The 16,413-nt window shown below is 42.0% G+C and overlaps 1 protein-coding gene and 2 pseudogenes across 1 annotated transcript in view; 1 reads left to right on the top strand and 2 right to left on the bottom strand.

Moving 5' to 3' along the window:
• Positions 1-284, bottom strand: part of TMEM38B (transmembrane protein 38B) — a 40,730-nt gene extending 40,446 nt beyond the window's left edge. The window contains exon 1 of the mRNA XM_006150603.3: positions 137-284. Within this exon, the coding sequence (XP_006150665.1) occupies positions 137-248 (112 nt within the window). The 5' untranslated portion in view covers positions 249-284. The remainder of the gene's footprint in view (positions 1-136) is intronic.
• A 4,147-nt stretch (positions 285-4,431) lies between these two features.
• Positions 4,432-4,859, bottom strand: LOC102493240 (39S ribosomal protein L42, mitochondrial pseudogene; annotated as a pseudogene).
• Positions 4,860-12,990: 8,131 nt separating this feature from the next.
• On the top strand, positions 12,991-13,598 carry LOC114008138 (ubiquitin-conjugating enzyme E2 D3 pseudogene; annotated as a pseudogene).
• Positions 13,599-16,413: the final 2,815 nt, after the last annotated feature.

Raw genomic sequence — 16,413 nt, 5'->3', positions numbered from 1 at the left:
GAGCCGGTTTTCGACGCCCCTCCAACTCCACCATCCGAACTGTGGGCCTGCGGCCGCGCGGCCGCCCACCCGCCTCAGGCAGTCCTCGCCGTGAGGGGGACGCCGAGGTGGCCTGCCCGGGGCGCCCCGCACTCACCCGGCTGATGCTTCAGCGCCATCACGGACACTAGATAGTGGGCAATGTCAAAAAAGGGGAACATGGACGTGCGAGAAAAGGCCAAAGTCAGGTCATCCCACGGAGAGTCCATGACTACGACCGACCGCGGCGGCCGAAGCAGCCACAGGCGCCGAGTGGTCGGCGGGTGGGCGGGGCCAAGGCCACAACTGTGCTTCTCCTAATAAGGGTCCCGCGTCCTCTCCCCGCTGGAGACTGTGCGCAGAAAAATAGAACGCGGTCTTCGAGGATAGACGCTCAGAGGAGGATTTGTTTCTCCAAGTTGAGGACGTCACCTAATATTTATAGAGCAACCACAGTGCAAATCACACTGTGCCTTAGTGGAGATAGAACAATAAAACCACACTACCCTGCCCTCAAGAAATTTGTCTTTTCCCAAGAGATTTTTTTCTTTTAAAGAAAAAATAAATCAATTGTACAAAGCAGGCATGAGAAGTATAGATGCCCTGTAAGGGTAGTTTAGAGAAGAGGACAGTTATTTCAGGGAAATAGGTAATGTGACAGAGGAGCTGGACTTTTAAAAGCTAGGTGAAAGTTGACAGGAGGTATTTTGGCTAGACTACAAAATGAGAAATAAGGTAGAAAAAAAAATTAAGTCCTTAAATAGCAGATAGCCAGGCAGTTGGCTCCAGAATTTAAGCTCTAGATCAATCACTTCATTATGCTCAGGTGCATCACAGCCAGAATTTCTTCTCATAATCATTATGCTAAACTAGGTTGGTAGATTTTGTTATCCCTTTGTTTTTGCAGAGGGCGGGGGTATTTTTCATGTGTGCTTTTTCATTAAGCAGGCCCTTTTCTATGGGGAAGTACTTTTAAACCTGTTGCACATTTTCTAGCAAAAGAAAAAAATCTGAATATTTATACTTTCATGTTTGAGTCAGTTCTTCCCATACTTTTTATACACTCCTTTATTTTTGGAAATTATAGTGTGAATTTAAGGGCAGAACCTGAATATTATTTTTTAAAAGATTTTACTTTTTTCCTAACTTTGTTTTTTTAGAAATCTTTGCTATAGGGCACGTTCACTCACCAGAGAGACAGGGAGAAATCACCCCCCTAGGGGAGATGGCCACTCTGCAATCCTTTCTCCATTCTCCTGTCACAATTTTGGGCACTCAATCCCTTCTTCTTTCAGGATTTTGGGCACGCACATACATGTGCCCAGCATCAGTTTCAAGCCATGGGGTTTGGGACTCCAACGGTGGGAATTCAGTGCCTTAGCCACTATGCCACCTGCTGGCCCCAAAGCTTTTACTTTTTTTTAAAGAATTATTTATTTATTTATTTGATTTCATTTGTGATTATTATTTTTTAATATGACCAGAGAGAGAGAGAGAAAGGGAAAGCAAGAAAGCAAGCCACCAGGTCCGGGACCTGAACCACCATTGTTGGCCGTGTAGGAATCTAACACCTTTAACCACCGCACCACCTGCTGGCCCCCAGGTTTTACATTTTAACAGTCTTAAATTTCACAAAATGTGTTTTGTTTTCTGATTTAGAAAGTACTTAATACAAAGCAATCCTTATAACATCTCTAAATCATGTTGTCTACGGCAGTATCATTCTTGGGTATGATTAATTACTTGTAACAATAGAGCAAGAGTGAAAAACACCAGAGATTTTTTTTTTTAAAGAAAGTAAATCAAGGAATCAACAGGTGGTTAAGGCACTGGATCCCACATGGCCAACTCTGAGGGTTCAAGTCCTGAACTTGTGGTCTGAAAAGCATGCTGGGCTTGTGTACGTGTGTGCCCAAAATCCCACGAGGAGAATGGAGGAGCTCTTGTTCTTTCCCTCTGGCAAAGTCCCCTATGGCAAAAAAAAAAAAAAAAAAAAAAATTCTTTAAAAAGAAAAAAAAGTAAATCAACTACTTTACTTACCTTAAATAGATTAATTCCAACAGAAGGAATTAATCATTCTACAAGTAATCCGAAATGTGTTTCATTTCAAAACTAAGAATAAGCATAGTATACCACCTGCCTAAAGGCTAAAAAAAAAATTTTTTTTAATCTAAAGGAAAGTAAACCATAATATCACACACACACACACACACACACACACAGGTTCTAGCTAAAATTTAAATGTGTTGGCTATAGGAGGTCGGCAGGTGTGGTGGTTGGGGTAGTGGACTCCCACATGGCCAACTGCAGTTCAAGTCCCAGACCTGGCAGCTTGCTTTCTCACTTTCCCTTTCTCTCTGTGTCTTTCTCTTTTCTAATTGGAACTTACAATAATAACAAATAAAATTAAACCATTCTTTAAAAAAATGTGTTGACTCTTTGTTTCTGGTCAGTTCCTAGATTATTAGGCTATTGGAATGGTATATACTTAAAGGAAATTAAGGGACTGGATGGAGAGAAAACTTTGAATTGGTAAGGAAAGGCAGGATTTGGGGGAAATATTGTGAAATTTTAAACTTTTCCTGACTTTTGGAAGTGCTTTAAAAACTTACATAATTATTGCTAATAAAATGAATCCAGATTATTCCTTAGGAAGTCAAGCTGGTCTAAGTATATTAATAACTGAAAAAGAGTTTTGACCAAATCCATTTGAAGCATTTTTTAGTTCAAAAATATGTATAACTAATTTTTTAAGAATTATTTTATTTTAGCTTTCTTTCTTTCTTTCTTTCTTTCTTTCTTTCTTTCTTTCTTTCTTTCTATTTATTTTAATTTGACCAGAGAGGGACAGAATGACAGAGGAAGAGGGAAAGGGAGAAACCAAGCTTCTAGGTCCAGGCCTCAAACTGCAGTCGGTCATGTGGGAGTCTAGCACCCTTAACCATCACCTAATTTTTATTAAGCAGGCTTCACAACAGTGCTCTTGACATTTGGACTGAACAATCCTTTGTTGTGGGAACTGTCCTATATGCTTTCTAAGGTTTTCAGCAGCATCGCTGGACATAGGCACACACACACGCGTGCACACGCACACACACACACACGTACACACACCAATGATGGCAAGCAAAAATGTCTATAGGCATTGCCAAATGTATCTTGAGATATATTTGGGGGCACAAAATCACCCCTGCCACAGAACCACTGTTATTAATAAGTACTTCTTTCTGCATTGTGAGCTTCTATTTAATACAGACATTATGGTCATGCCATAATATTAATCATCAGGTTAATTCTAGAACAACTCACAAACTCCTCTTGGTCTTCAGCTTCTTCATCTAGCTTCCTGGCTCAAATTGGCTAAGTCCTTAAAACACACTGTCATTAATGCAATCCTAGCGGCTTCTTTCCTACAATACTACTTTCTATCCACTAGGTGGCACGTCTTTCACTTTGAGAAATCTGTAAGGAGAACTTTTTTTTTTTTTCTTTTTTTTGAGAGATTTTTGCTATAGGGCACGTGCACTCGCCAGACAGACAGAGAGAGATAGAGAGACAGAAAGCGAGAAATCACCCCCCAGGGGGGATGGTCACGCCGCAATCCCTTCTCCTCCATTCTTGTAAGGAGAATTTTTTAAAGAGCCTTTAAGAGCCCTGATCAGAAATTTTCATGGTAAAAAGACCAATTGCAATTCTAAACTTTAGTATTCTGGTTAGGTATTTTCATTCTAAAGTTATTTTGATAGGCACTTGATAATACACCATATCAAGTTATCTTATAATAATAATATTTGTGCCAATATAAGACTATCTGTAACTTGAATTCGACAATTTTTTTTATTAAGGTTTTGGTATAGGGTGCATGCACTCACCAGAGAGAGACAGCAAGAGAGAGAGAGAAATCACCTCCAGGGAAGAATAGCCATGCCACAATCCCTTCTCCTCTATTTTCTTTTCAGGATTTTGGGTGAGCACATGCATGTCCACAGTGTGTTTTCAAGCTTCCAGGTCCGGGACTTGAACCAGGCAGTCAACCATGTGGGATCTGGCTGCCTTAACCACCATGCCACTGTCTGGCCTAAATTCAATCTTTTTGAGGTACAGGATTATCAAGGAGAATTAACTACAGAGCAACAATTACCCTCAAGATACCCACTATATTCACTCAGTAGAAGGAGATGTTAGTGCATAAGATTTAAGTGATAAAGCTCTTTAACTATCGTATCAACTCTTTAGACTCAGTCTGTATCTATTTTTTTAAAGAATTATTTATTTTATTTTATTTATTTCTCTAATATATGAAAAGAAATTTTATTATTATTTTATTACATAACCTATTAGTGAATACACCACATGGCATTTTCTTAAATGACAAATGAGGTACGTTTCTGATTTCTCTGAGAACCTCAGAGTCATCTGTCTTTTGGGGAGTCCAGTTTCTTACGACGTCTGTGATACTGTCCGTGAGGATACCAACGGTGCTTGGTAGTAAAGAACATTTTGCTAAGTTGTTCTGTCATGGGTCCTTGTTCAAGGGTTCACTTTTCTCTTCTAACCTGGATTTCAGCACTTGATCATGTGTTTCTTCTTTATTATGCACAGGATCTGGTCTAGGGATAGGTTTTGTGTGTTCATACGGAATGTCCACAGACGGGTGGTAGCACACTATCGTCCTGCCATCAGATGTCAAAGCCAGCTCCACTTTGCAATTATAGTCATCTGGAAGAGAAGAATACGGAGATTTATGTCAAACACAATGTAAAGCTCCATTTTGGGTCTGAAGGAAATATTTCAAGATGGTTGTCTCTGATATCACACATTTTATTGCTGCTACTGCCATGGTGTATCAAGAGGCTTCTTAGGTGGCACAAAAAAAGTTGTCCCGAAGAGAAATTGCTTTTAAAATCTGCTTTTACACAAACTACTTTTCAACCCTTGACAGATTGTCACTGCTAGTCTGCCATCTTGTCTCAATCTGGGTCCTGTAAGACACTCTATTGGGGTTTTTTTTAGAGAGAAATTTTTATGTGTATGCTCACCAGAGACAGAGAGTCAGAAAGTGAAAAATCACCCCCCAGGGAGATGGCCACACTGCAATCCCTTCTCTTCCATTTTCCTCTCAGGATTTTGGGCACACACGCACATGCACCCAGCATGAGTTTCAAGCCACCAGGTCTGGGACTCAAACTGTAGTCAGCCATGTGGAAATCCAACAACAAAACCACTATGCCATCTGCTGATCTCTATTATTTGTTATTTGACCAGAGAGAGAGACAGACAGACAGATAGAGAAAGGGAAAGTGAATCTAGGTCCAGACTCAAACCACAGTTGGCCTTGTGGGAGTCTAGCATCTTAAACACCATGCCATCTGCTAGCCCCTAGTTTGTATTTATTAATAGTGGATTTGATATATTGTATCTTGGAAATAGTGGACTCAATACTATATCTTGGAAAACTTGATTTGGCTCACCTATTTTTTGCATGGAAACTAAAATCTTTTTCTATAAATATCATTCATATCTCTATTATAAATTATTAAACTGAAAATATTCTCTATATGTAATGCATGCAAATTTACCTACTCAAAAATCTGATAGGGATGCTGGCAGGTGGCACGGTGGTTAAGGCGCTGGACTCCCAAATGGTTGACCACGGTTTAAGTCCTGGACCTAATGTCTTGCTTTCTCACTCTTTCTCAGTCTCTCTCTGTTTCTCTCTGGTCAAAATAAAGAATATTGGGACCAGCAGCTAGCATAATGGCTATGTCGCTGGACTCCCACGTAGTCGACCATGGTTCAAGTCCCGGACCCTGTAGCTTAAAACTCACGCCGGGCGCATGTGTGTGTGCCAAGATCCCGAGAGGAGAGCGGAGGAGAAGGGATTGCGGCGTGGCCATCCCCCCTGGGGGGTGATTTCTCTCTTTCTGTCTCTCTGTCTCTCTCTGTCTGTGTCTGTCTGGCAAGCGCACACGCCCTATAGCAAAAACCTCTCCAAAAAAAGAAAAAAAGAGAATGTTAATAATTAAAAGTAAATAATTAATAAAATTAAAATAAAAGTCTGATGGGGCCAGATAGAGACATGGTTGTTAAGACAGCTGGATTCCATATGGCAGACTGCACAATTCAAGTCCTGGACCAGGCAGCTTGGACAACGCACCAGATGTATGAGTACATGTCCAAAATCTCTAGTGGAGAATAGAGAAAAAGAGATTGTGTTGTGGCCCTCCCCCTTGGGAGTTGCTTTCTCACTTTCCTCCCCTTTCTCTCCCTTGGTAGGCACATGTGCCCTCTAGAAAATTAAAATAATATTAATTTTTTTTAAATTTTTTATTTGTTTAAAAATGTGTTTATGGGAGCCAGAAGGTGGCATGGTGATTAGTGTGCTAGACTCCCACATGGCCAACCATGATTCAAGTCCCAGACTCAGTTGTTTGAAAATCATGCTGGGCATGTGTGCATGCATGCCCCAAACCTTTTCTGAGTTCCCCTCTCTCTGTATCTCTCTGTCACTCTCTCACTGACAAGCACACAAACTGTAAGGCAAAAATAATAATAATATGAATTAATTAATTAAAATTTTTAAAGTACTGTCCAGTTGAAATGTCAATCTTACATCAGATTCAAAACTTCTCCCCTCTCATGAGTTCAGGTTGATCCCTGCCACAGACTTTCAGTGAGAGAAAAGGGGCATGGTGGAGTCTTTCAATCTTCCCTAGTCGTCGTCTTCTTCCATCTTCTATGTCCTCTAGGCTCAGGGCACTGGGAAGAAGAATTAGAGAAAAGGAACAAAAGACTTTTGAGTTGGCCAGTATTGGTTATAGTTTTTGATTATATTTTTGGTTTCATTTTGTTTTAGTTTTGGCTATTGATAGCCTTCTTTATGGCAGGCACTCAGTGCTGACTCATTTTAGGGCACATTTGTGGATTCTTCAATGATGCCATGGACCCCCACGTTGCATCCAGTTCCTTTCCAGTTATTGCAGACACCATTTGATGGTTAACCTTTCACACTTAACCAGTTCTGCATGTTGGTTTAAACATTAGATATATTTTTTTCAACTTCTAAGCAAGCGGTGGCCATCTGTTAGAATATTGGCAAATGAAATTAAAGATAAAGTTCATTGGCATGTTCCTGTAAAAAAAAAAAAAAAAAAAGAAATGAAGTTGGAGAACTGACACTATCCAATCTCAAAATTTACTATAAAGCTGTGGAAATCAGGGCCAGTGGCATGGTGGTTAAGGCTGCTGACTCACACATGGCTAACAGCACAGTTTGAGTTCCAGATCCAGTGGCTTGAAAAACATGCCAGGCCTGTGTGCATGGATGCCCAAAATCCCAAAAGGAGGAAGAGATGGAGGGGTGCTTTCTCACTTTTCCTTTCTCTCTTGTTCTCTCAGCAAGCACGCTCACCCTCTGGCAAAATGAAAGAGGAGAAGGAAAAAAAAAAAGAAAAAAGCTACGGTAATCAAGACAGTGTGGAAATGCTGAAAGAATAGAAAAAATAGATCTACAAGGAAATGTTACTTCTCTGATTAAAGGTATCTAGGGCATTGAGAATGGCCCTTCTCTTGTCTTTCTTTCCAAGCTGGGGCAGCCATCTGCTTAACATAGGAGAAAATAGCAGATGACCAAAGTTATTGGGTATCTCTCTTAGACGTCCTGTTTTGTGAAATAAATAAATAAGTAAATAATCCTTTACGTTTCAGTAAAACCTGAATTGGTATGAGGAAGGGAAGTATCTCTTTGCTCATAGAAAGAAGAGTAGAAAATCACAGCAATCCAACCCTCTAAATTTCCTTCTATGGGGAACCAGCAGTTAGCATAATGGCTATGTCGCTGGACTCCCACGTAGTCAACCGCGGTCCGCGTCCCGGGCCCGGTGGCTTAAAACTCACGCAGGGTGCGTGTGCGTGCGTGCCCAAGATCCCAAGAGGAGAATGTAGGAGGAGGGATTGCGGCGTGGCCATCCCCCCGGGGGGTGATTTCTAACTTTCTGTCTCTCTGTCTCTCTCTGTCTGTCTGGAGAGCGCACGCGCCCTATAGCAAAAACCTCTCCAAAAAAAAATAATAATAAAATAAAATAAATTTAAAAAAATAAATTTCCTTCTATGAATTTCCTTTCAAATTTTGACCTCTTGGACTATTGGGAGTGAAGATTTCTGATCAGTTTTTATCTTGTAAGTCCCACATACACAGTCTAGCTTCTCTTTTTAGACTGTGCAAATTACACTTTTGTCTTAGGGACCTGGCTGGAATTCTGAAATAGTAAGTCCCAGTTGGAGCCAGCAAATGGCGTGGTAGTTGGGGTATTGAACTCCCACATGGCTGACCATGGTTTTAGTCCCAGACTGGTGGCTTGGTTTCTTTCTCTCTCTCTAGTAAGCACATGTACCCTACAGCAAATTTTAAAAATAATAATGCTAATTACTAAAAGTAAATATTTTTTTTAAAGTCCCAATTAACATCTTGGGAGCCAGCAGTTAGCGTAATGGCTACGTTGCTGGACTCCCACGTAGTCGACCGCGGTTCGCGTCCTGGACCCGGTGGCTTAGAACTCACGCCGGGCGCGTGTGCATGCATGCTCAAGATCCCAAGAGGAGAATGGAGGAGAAGGGATTGCGGCGTGACCATACTTTTCCTTTCTCTCTTGTTCTCTCAGCAAGCACGCTCACCCTCTGGCAAAATGAAAGAGGAGAAGGAAAAAAAAAAAGAAAAAAGCTACGGTAATCAAGACAGTGTGGAAATGCTGAAAGAATAGAAAAAATAGATCTACAAGGAAATGTTACTTCTCTGATTAAAGGTATCTAGGGCATTGAGAATGGCCCTTCTCTTGTCTTTCTTTCCAAGCTGGGGCAGACCTCTGCTTAACATAGGAGAAAATAGCAGATGACCAAAGTTATTGGGTATCTCTCTTAGACGTCCTGTTTTGTGAAATAAATAAATAAGTAAATAATCCTTTACGTTTCAGTAAAACCTGAATTGGTATGAGGAAGGGAAGTATCTCTTTGCTCATAGAAAGAAGAGTAGAAAATCACAGCAATCCAACCCTCTAAATTTCCTTCTATGGGGAACCAGCAGTTAGCATAATGGCTATGTCGCTGGACTCCCACGTAGTCAACCGCGGTCCGCGTCCCGGGCCCGGTGGCTTAAAACTCACGCAGGGTGCGTGTGCGTGCGTGCCCAAGATCCCAAGAGGAGAATGTAGGAGGAGGGATTGCGGCGTGGCCATCCCCCCGGGGGGTGATTTCTAACTTTCTGTCTCTCTGTCTCTCTCTGTCTGTCTGGAGAGCGCACGCGCCCTATAGCAAAAACCTCTCCAAAAAAAAATAATAATAAAATAAAATAAATTTAAAAAAATAAATTTCCTTCTATGAATTTCCTTTCAAATTTTGACCTCTTGGACTATTGGGAGTGAAGATTTCTGATCAGTTTTTATCTTGTAAGTCCCACATACACAGTCTAGCTTCTCTTTTTAGACTGTGCAAATTACACTTTTGTCTTAGGGACCTGGCTGGAATTCTGAAATAGTAAGTCCCAGTTGGAGCCAGCAAATGGCGTGGTAGTTGGGGTATTGAACTCCCACATGGCTGACCATGGTTTTAGTCCCAGACTGGTGGCTTGGTTTCTTTCTCTCTCTCTAGTAAGCACATGTACCCTACAGCAAATTTTAAAAATAATAATGCTAATTACTAAAAGTAAATATTTTTTTTAAAGTCCCAATTAACATCTTGGGAGCCAGCAGTTAGCGTAATGGCTACGTTGCTGGACTCCCACGTAGTCGACCGCGGTTCGCGTCCTGGACCCGGTGGCTTAGAACTCACGCCGGGCGCGTGTGCATGCATGCTCAAGATCCCAAGAGGAGAATGGAGGAGAAGGGATTGCGGCGTGACCATCCCTCCGGGGGGTGATTTCTTGCTTTCTGTCTCTATGTGTCTGTCTGTCTGGTGAGCGCACGTGCCCTATAGCGAAAACCTCTCCAAAAAAAAAAAAAAAGTCCCAATTAACATCTTGTATATTAGGAGACAGGTAAAGAAGAGAGATTAAAGGTTGAGGGGAGGAGCCAGCAGGTGCTGGACTCCCATGTAGTCAAATGTAGTTTGAGTCCCAGACCCTGCAGCTTGAAACTCACACTGGATGTATGTGCATTTGTGCCCCAAATCCCCATAAAATGGAGAAATGGAAGAGAAGGGATTGTGGCATGTCTATGTCCCATTGAGGGGTGCTTTCTTTTTCTCCCCTCTCTCTCTTTCTCTCTGGCAAATGAAGAGAAACAGAGAGAGAGGAGCAGAATAATTTTTGCTTAAAGTAAGAAAAATTAGTGTATGAAGGCAATTTGAAGAACTATTCCTTTGAGCAATCTATTTCTCATGCTCCTATTTATATACCTAACCAGGGGAGCATGGGTCCAAGTATCCCACATAGGCCCTTCCCCATCATTACACTGGGAACTCTCTAAAGCCCTTATTATAACCATTGGTACACCATGGGGTTCCTGGCCCAAAGTCTGGGCTCAGAAAGCAAATAATCTTTTAAATCCTTTAGAATAGTGAAGCGCTCATGGACTTCCACTGGTACGAGGGCAATTACAGTGCTTACTTGGTAGGGATTGGGGGTTGGGAAATGGTCAAAGAGTGAAACTGAAAACTTGCTGCCAGCTTCTGCAATACCTCAGATAGATGGTATCCTTCCATAACAATCTTCCTACAAAGTCCGGAGAGCAGCCGCTGCTCAGACTGGAGAATGGCACGGAGTTGGGGAAAAGAAAGCATGGGTGAGAAGCTAGAGTCACACAGCAGCCAGAAAGTTGGGTTTTTATGAATAATGAAGGACAGTCACAGGGATGGCATCCCATGTCTTTATAAGAAACCTCTGTGCACCAAACCACTGGATCGGATAACCATCTGGTCTTTTCTGTTTGTTAACTTTTCTCTGGCTTTAATCCCAGATGTGACAATGGACTTTGATTCTTCTGTTTCATTTGCATTGGGTAATTTCCAACCTGCTACCCTAGAAACTGATCCTAGGCAAAACACCCAAAGCTATTTGGACTTAGTTTCTGGCATCCCACCCATTGACCTGATATATGACTTCTTTCCCATTCTTTGTTTTGCCTTTAGCGTGCTTGTCTCAACAGTAGCAGTGCTTAGAGACTTCACTCTGCTGTATGACAGGGTGGGGAGGATCATTTACATCATATTCTAAATTCAAGTACTGGCTAGGGCTCTAGCTTTGGGGAATTCTGGGGTCTATGGAACACAAAGGGGAAAAAATTGCCAGTATGAATTAAGTAATGTTTTCAAGCATAATAATAATGTCTATCACTAGGTCTTATGAAACTATATAGCCCTATACAATATAAGCATTTTCTCCTCATCCAAGTTTGTTCATTTGTTTGTTTTTAGAGAGTGATTTTTGCTAGAGGGCATGTATTCTCACTGGAGAAACAAAGAGAGAGAAAGTGAGAAATCACACCTCAGGGAGTGAGCCACACTGCAATCTCTTCTCCTCCACTCTTCTCGTGAGATTTGGGGCACACATGCATCTGGCATGAGTTTCATTCTGCTGGGTTCAGGATTCAAACCATGATCAGCCATGTGGGAGTCCAGCACCTTAACCACTATGCCACCTGCTGGCCTCTCATAAAAGGTTTTTTAATGTTAGCCAGATTTCTTAATCTTCTAAGTCAAAAAATATATCTATGGGGCCAGCAGGTGGCGTGGTGGTTAAGGCACTGGACTCCCACATGACTGGCTGTGCCTTGAGGCCCAAACTTGGTGGCTTGCTTTCTAACTTTCCCTCTCTCTCTCTTTCTCTGGTGAGTGCACATGCCCTATAAAAATTAAAATAATAGTAAATTAAATTAATAATTCTTTTAAACATTTTTAAAAAGCTTTATCTCTACAGTTTTCATACGCAAAGCATCTTCTTCTCAGAGTTCTCTCTGTGATAAATCGATTTTAATGCAGTTAACACAGGTAGCTTGTTAAACTACCCAGACTGCAGCCCACATTTACCCAGCTCTTAGGCCTTACTTCATTATAAGATTTTGACAAAAGAATGTGGATAGAGGACTAAAAATATGATAGGGTAGCACTACGTCAGCAAAAGAAAGCCATCCACAGCATCATTAACACCAAGCTTAAGATGTGTGAATATTTACTATTGTTCAGATTGCAGTAATTTTTTTAGAAAGTTTTTGCTGTAGAATGTGTGCACTTGCCAGAGAGACAGAGAGTGAGAAATCATCCCACCACAATCTCTTCTCCTCCATTCTGCTCTAAGGATTTTGGGCATGCACGCACACATGCTGGTATGAGTTTGAAGCCACCAGGCCCAGGACTCAAACTGCTGTTGGCCATTGTGGGAGTCCAATGCCTTAACCACTACACCACCTGCTGGCCCCTATTTTGCTGTGTCTTAATCAATAGCAAAAGAAAATCTGAAATTGGCTTATAATATTCACTAATATAGGGAAATTTATTTAAAACTACTAGTGGAGGGGTCAGCAGGTGGCATGTTGTCTGAGGTGCTAGACTCCCACATGGCAAATTGTGGTTCGAGTCCCAGACCTGGTGGCTCGAAAATCATGCTGGGTACATGAGCCTGCATACGCAAAATCCCAGGAAGAGAATGGAGGAGGAGAGATTGCGGCATGGCCCTCCATACCCCCGGGGGTGATTTCTCACTTTCTCTCTCACTGTCTCTCTCTGGCCACCACTCACAACCTGTGACAAAAATCTTTTTTAAAAAAATTTTTATTTAAATAAAGTAGGTGGAAGGAACAAGAAGAGATGAAATATGCCTGCCTTTCCTCTTTTGATGAAAACTGATTATCAGTGCTTATTTGTTGCTGTCTATTTAGACTACTTTTGCAGTGGTGAGAGAGGGAGGGGGGGTAAACTGAGCATTTGCATGAGACAGCCTCAGTCATTCATTCATTTCAAGAGAGTCCATCTCTTCAGCTCCAAAAATGAACTGTGAATTACAGGAGTATCCCAGATCGAGTGAGAAGGTGCTGTTCCCAAAAGAAGGAAAGGACCTGGCGCAGGTCCCCTCGTCCCTGAACAGGGAAGGAAACTGCCTCCCTCCACCCTTTGGCTCACCTAGTGTCCTCGAGGGCGGCAGTGGCACTGGAGGAGACACACAGTGGCGAGAGGTGCCGGCATCTGACAAAGCCTTCCAGATAATCAAGAGTTTGACCATCCCCTTGGGCACTCACCAATATAGCGAGAAGTCAGATGAAAAGCACAGACGAGGGCGCTGAAACGGATTAATAAGACTGACAGCACATATCGAGGCAGTGTATTCTTTGTGACAATTCACTTTCCTACAGACTACTCTACCTTTGCATTTACAACAAGAATTCATCATCAGAACAGTAACAGTAATGGCAGCATTTGTCTTGATAGTCTAAGGTCACAGAGGCCTCCTGCTCTATTTCTAAAGTCCTTTTATCATTTGTTCACTGCTATGTAATCCAAACCCAGATGACACCCTCGTGCCAGAGATTGCACAGATCTATAAAACAGAGATAATTACAACAGAATATCTGGGAAATGGACTCAGTATACCATGTGATGGTACCTTAAAGTTAGAATAACCTGAGGCCCGCAGGTAGTGGTTGTTAAATCACCTGTCTCCCATGTGACCGACCATGGTTGGAGTTCCAGACCCATAGCTTGAAAATCATGCCAGGCACATATGCATGCATGCTCAAAGTCCCCAAATAAAACTGAGTGAGAAGAGATTGTGGCATGGCTGTCTACCCCCTGCCACAAAGTGAGATGATTTCTCACTTTTCACTTTCCCTTTCTCTGTCTCTGTCTCTCTCTCTCTGGCACATGCACACACCTTATGGCAAAAACCTAAAAAAGGGAACCAGCAGTTAGCGTAATGGCTATGTCGCTGGATTCCCACGTAGTCGACCGCGGTTCGTGTCCCGGACCCGGTGGCTTAAAACTCATGCCGGGCGCGTGTGCGTGCGAGCCCAAGATCCCGAGAGGAGAATGGAGGAGAAGGGATTGTGACGTGACCATCCCCCCTGGGGGGGTGATTTCTCGCTTTCTGTCTCTATGTCTCTCTCTGTCTGTCTGGCGAGCGCACGCGCCCTACAGTGAAAATCTCTTAAAAAAAAAAAAAGGCGGAATAACAGCTGGAATAAACTTTAAATTACTGTTCCTTTTTTAAAAAATTACTTTATTTATAAATTTTAAACATTTATTTACTTATCTATATATTTGTTGCCATTTTCAGGCTGCAGGATCTAGTACTTAAACCATATTCAGTCATGTGGGAGTCCAGTGACTCAACCACCATGCTACCTGCCAGCCTCAACTATTCCTTTTTTACATTTTTTTAGCTGACTGCTCTCCTATCAGACATCTCTTTTTTTAATTTTACTTTTTGGTTTATCTGCCTCTATTCATTCACATGCTCAACTGAGAAGATTTGCTTTGGGCAATAACTGCTTTTAGAAACCGTAAAGTAATTATAAGAGAACAGTTGTCCTAGATTCAGAATTTTTTAAAAAATGGAGTATGTAAGGGGCCAGCAGATGGCATAATGGTTCCATTGCTGGACTCCCATATAGTCAACTGTGGTTGGAGTCCCAGACTCAGTGACTTAAAACTCAGACTGGGCAAATGTGCACATGCACGTGTGTGTGTGTGCCCAAGATCCTGAGAGAAGACTGGAGGGTGGCCATCTCTCCTGGGAGGTGATTTCTAGCTTTCTGTCTCTGTGTCTCTTTGTCTCTCCAGCAAACACATGTGCCCTATAACACAAATCTTAAAAAAAAAAAAAAAAGAGAGAGAGAGCATGTAAGGGCCAACAGATGATGTAGTGGTTATGTCACTAGACTCCAACATGGCTGACTACAGTTCAAGTCCTGGACCCACTGTCTTGAAAATCATGCCAGGCATGTGTGTGCATATGTGCCCAAGATCCTGGGAGAATAATGGAGGAAAAGGGATTGCTGTGTAGCCATGCCCCCTGAGGGGTGATTTATCACTTTCCCTCTCACTGTCTCTGTCTCTCTCCAACAAGCACAGGTGTCCTAAGGCAAAAAATTCTAGGGGAAAAAAAATGGAGCATGTGCATGATGTGGCCATGTCCTCACCCTAACTTGGTTATGAGACTAAAACCATTCCTCACTGCTCTAACGTGCTGAAGAAATCATGTGAGGAGGAAAGAGATGGATGCTCAGGTGTCACATCGAAGGAAGCAGCGTTATTCTAGCAGCATCCATTCTTGTTTCAACCTTCCACTGTTAGAGATTTGAGGTTACCTGACATACTTTATGCTCATTACTTAGGTAGCTAGAGAATTGGTTTTGAATTTATAGCACAAACAGAACACAGATATGAATGTATTTTATGCTTATCAATAAAGGAATGACCTGTTCTTGTTCTACAGAGAATGGAAACTGGAAGTCAAACACCTTTTGTATTCCAAGACAGAGTCATACATTTTGTAATTGTCATTTAAATTATTAGGCTTAGAGCTATCAGTTCATCTATCTTCCAGTGCACTGTTTAACATAGCACTGAGTGGGCCGGCAGGTGGCATGGTGGATAAAGGCGCTGGACTCCCACGTGGCCAACAGCAATTCCAGTACCAGACCTAACGGCTTGCTTTCTCGCTTTCCGTTCTCTCTCACTCTGTCTCTGTCTGGTCAAATTGAAAAATAATAAAAACAGGGACCAGCAGTTAGTGTAATGGCTATGTCGCTGGGCTCCCACATAGTCGACCGCAGTTCGCGTCCCGGACCCAGTGGCTTAAAACTCATGCCGGGTGCGTGTGCGTGCGTGCCCAAGATCCCGAGAGGAGAATGGAGGAGAAGGGATTGCGGCGTGGCCATCCCCCCCTGGGGGGTGATTTCTCGCTTTCTGTCTCTCTGTCTCTCTCTGTCTGTCTGGCGAGCGCACGTGCCCTATAACAAAAACCTCCCCAAAAATAAATAAGTAAATAAAATAAAAAATAAAAACAAATGGAATTAAATAAATAAGTAAATCTTGAAAAATATATATAGCGCTGAGTAAATGATACAAGTTGTCAATGAATGAGGTATCAATGAACGGTTCTGATACTAATTGATTTATTTTTCTTCACTAATGTGTAAACCACCACCCCCCCAAAAAAATAAGTAAAACAAAAAAAGCACAAGAAGTATCTCAGATCAAAAACAGGAATTCAGTGAGACCTCTCAGAGGGAACAAAGGTTCTGGAATAAAAAATACATTCCTCAGCAAACTGTGACAAGGACAGGCATTTGGCAGAAAATCTCCAGGGAAGAGGTTTCCAACTACTTGGGCTTGATCACCCAACTGAATAACAAGCTTGGAAACTAATTAACTAAACCGAAAGTACTGAGTGTCGACCACCCCAGGCAGCA

The sequence above is a fragment of the Tupaia chinensis genome, unplaced genomic scaffold, assembly GCF_000334495.1.
Source record: "Tupaia chinensis unplaced genomic scaffold, TupChi_1.0 Scaffold000291_1, whole genome shotgun sequence".
NCBI lineage: Eukaryota > Metazoa > Chordata > Mammalia > Scandentia > Tupaiidae > Tupaia > Tupaia belangeri.
Note: the sequence above shows the minus strand (reverse complement) of the source record. Positions and strands in the feature narration are given on the sequence as shown.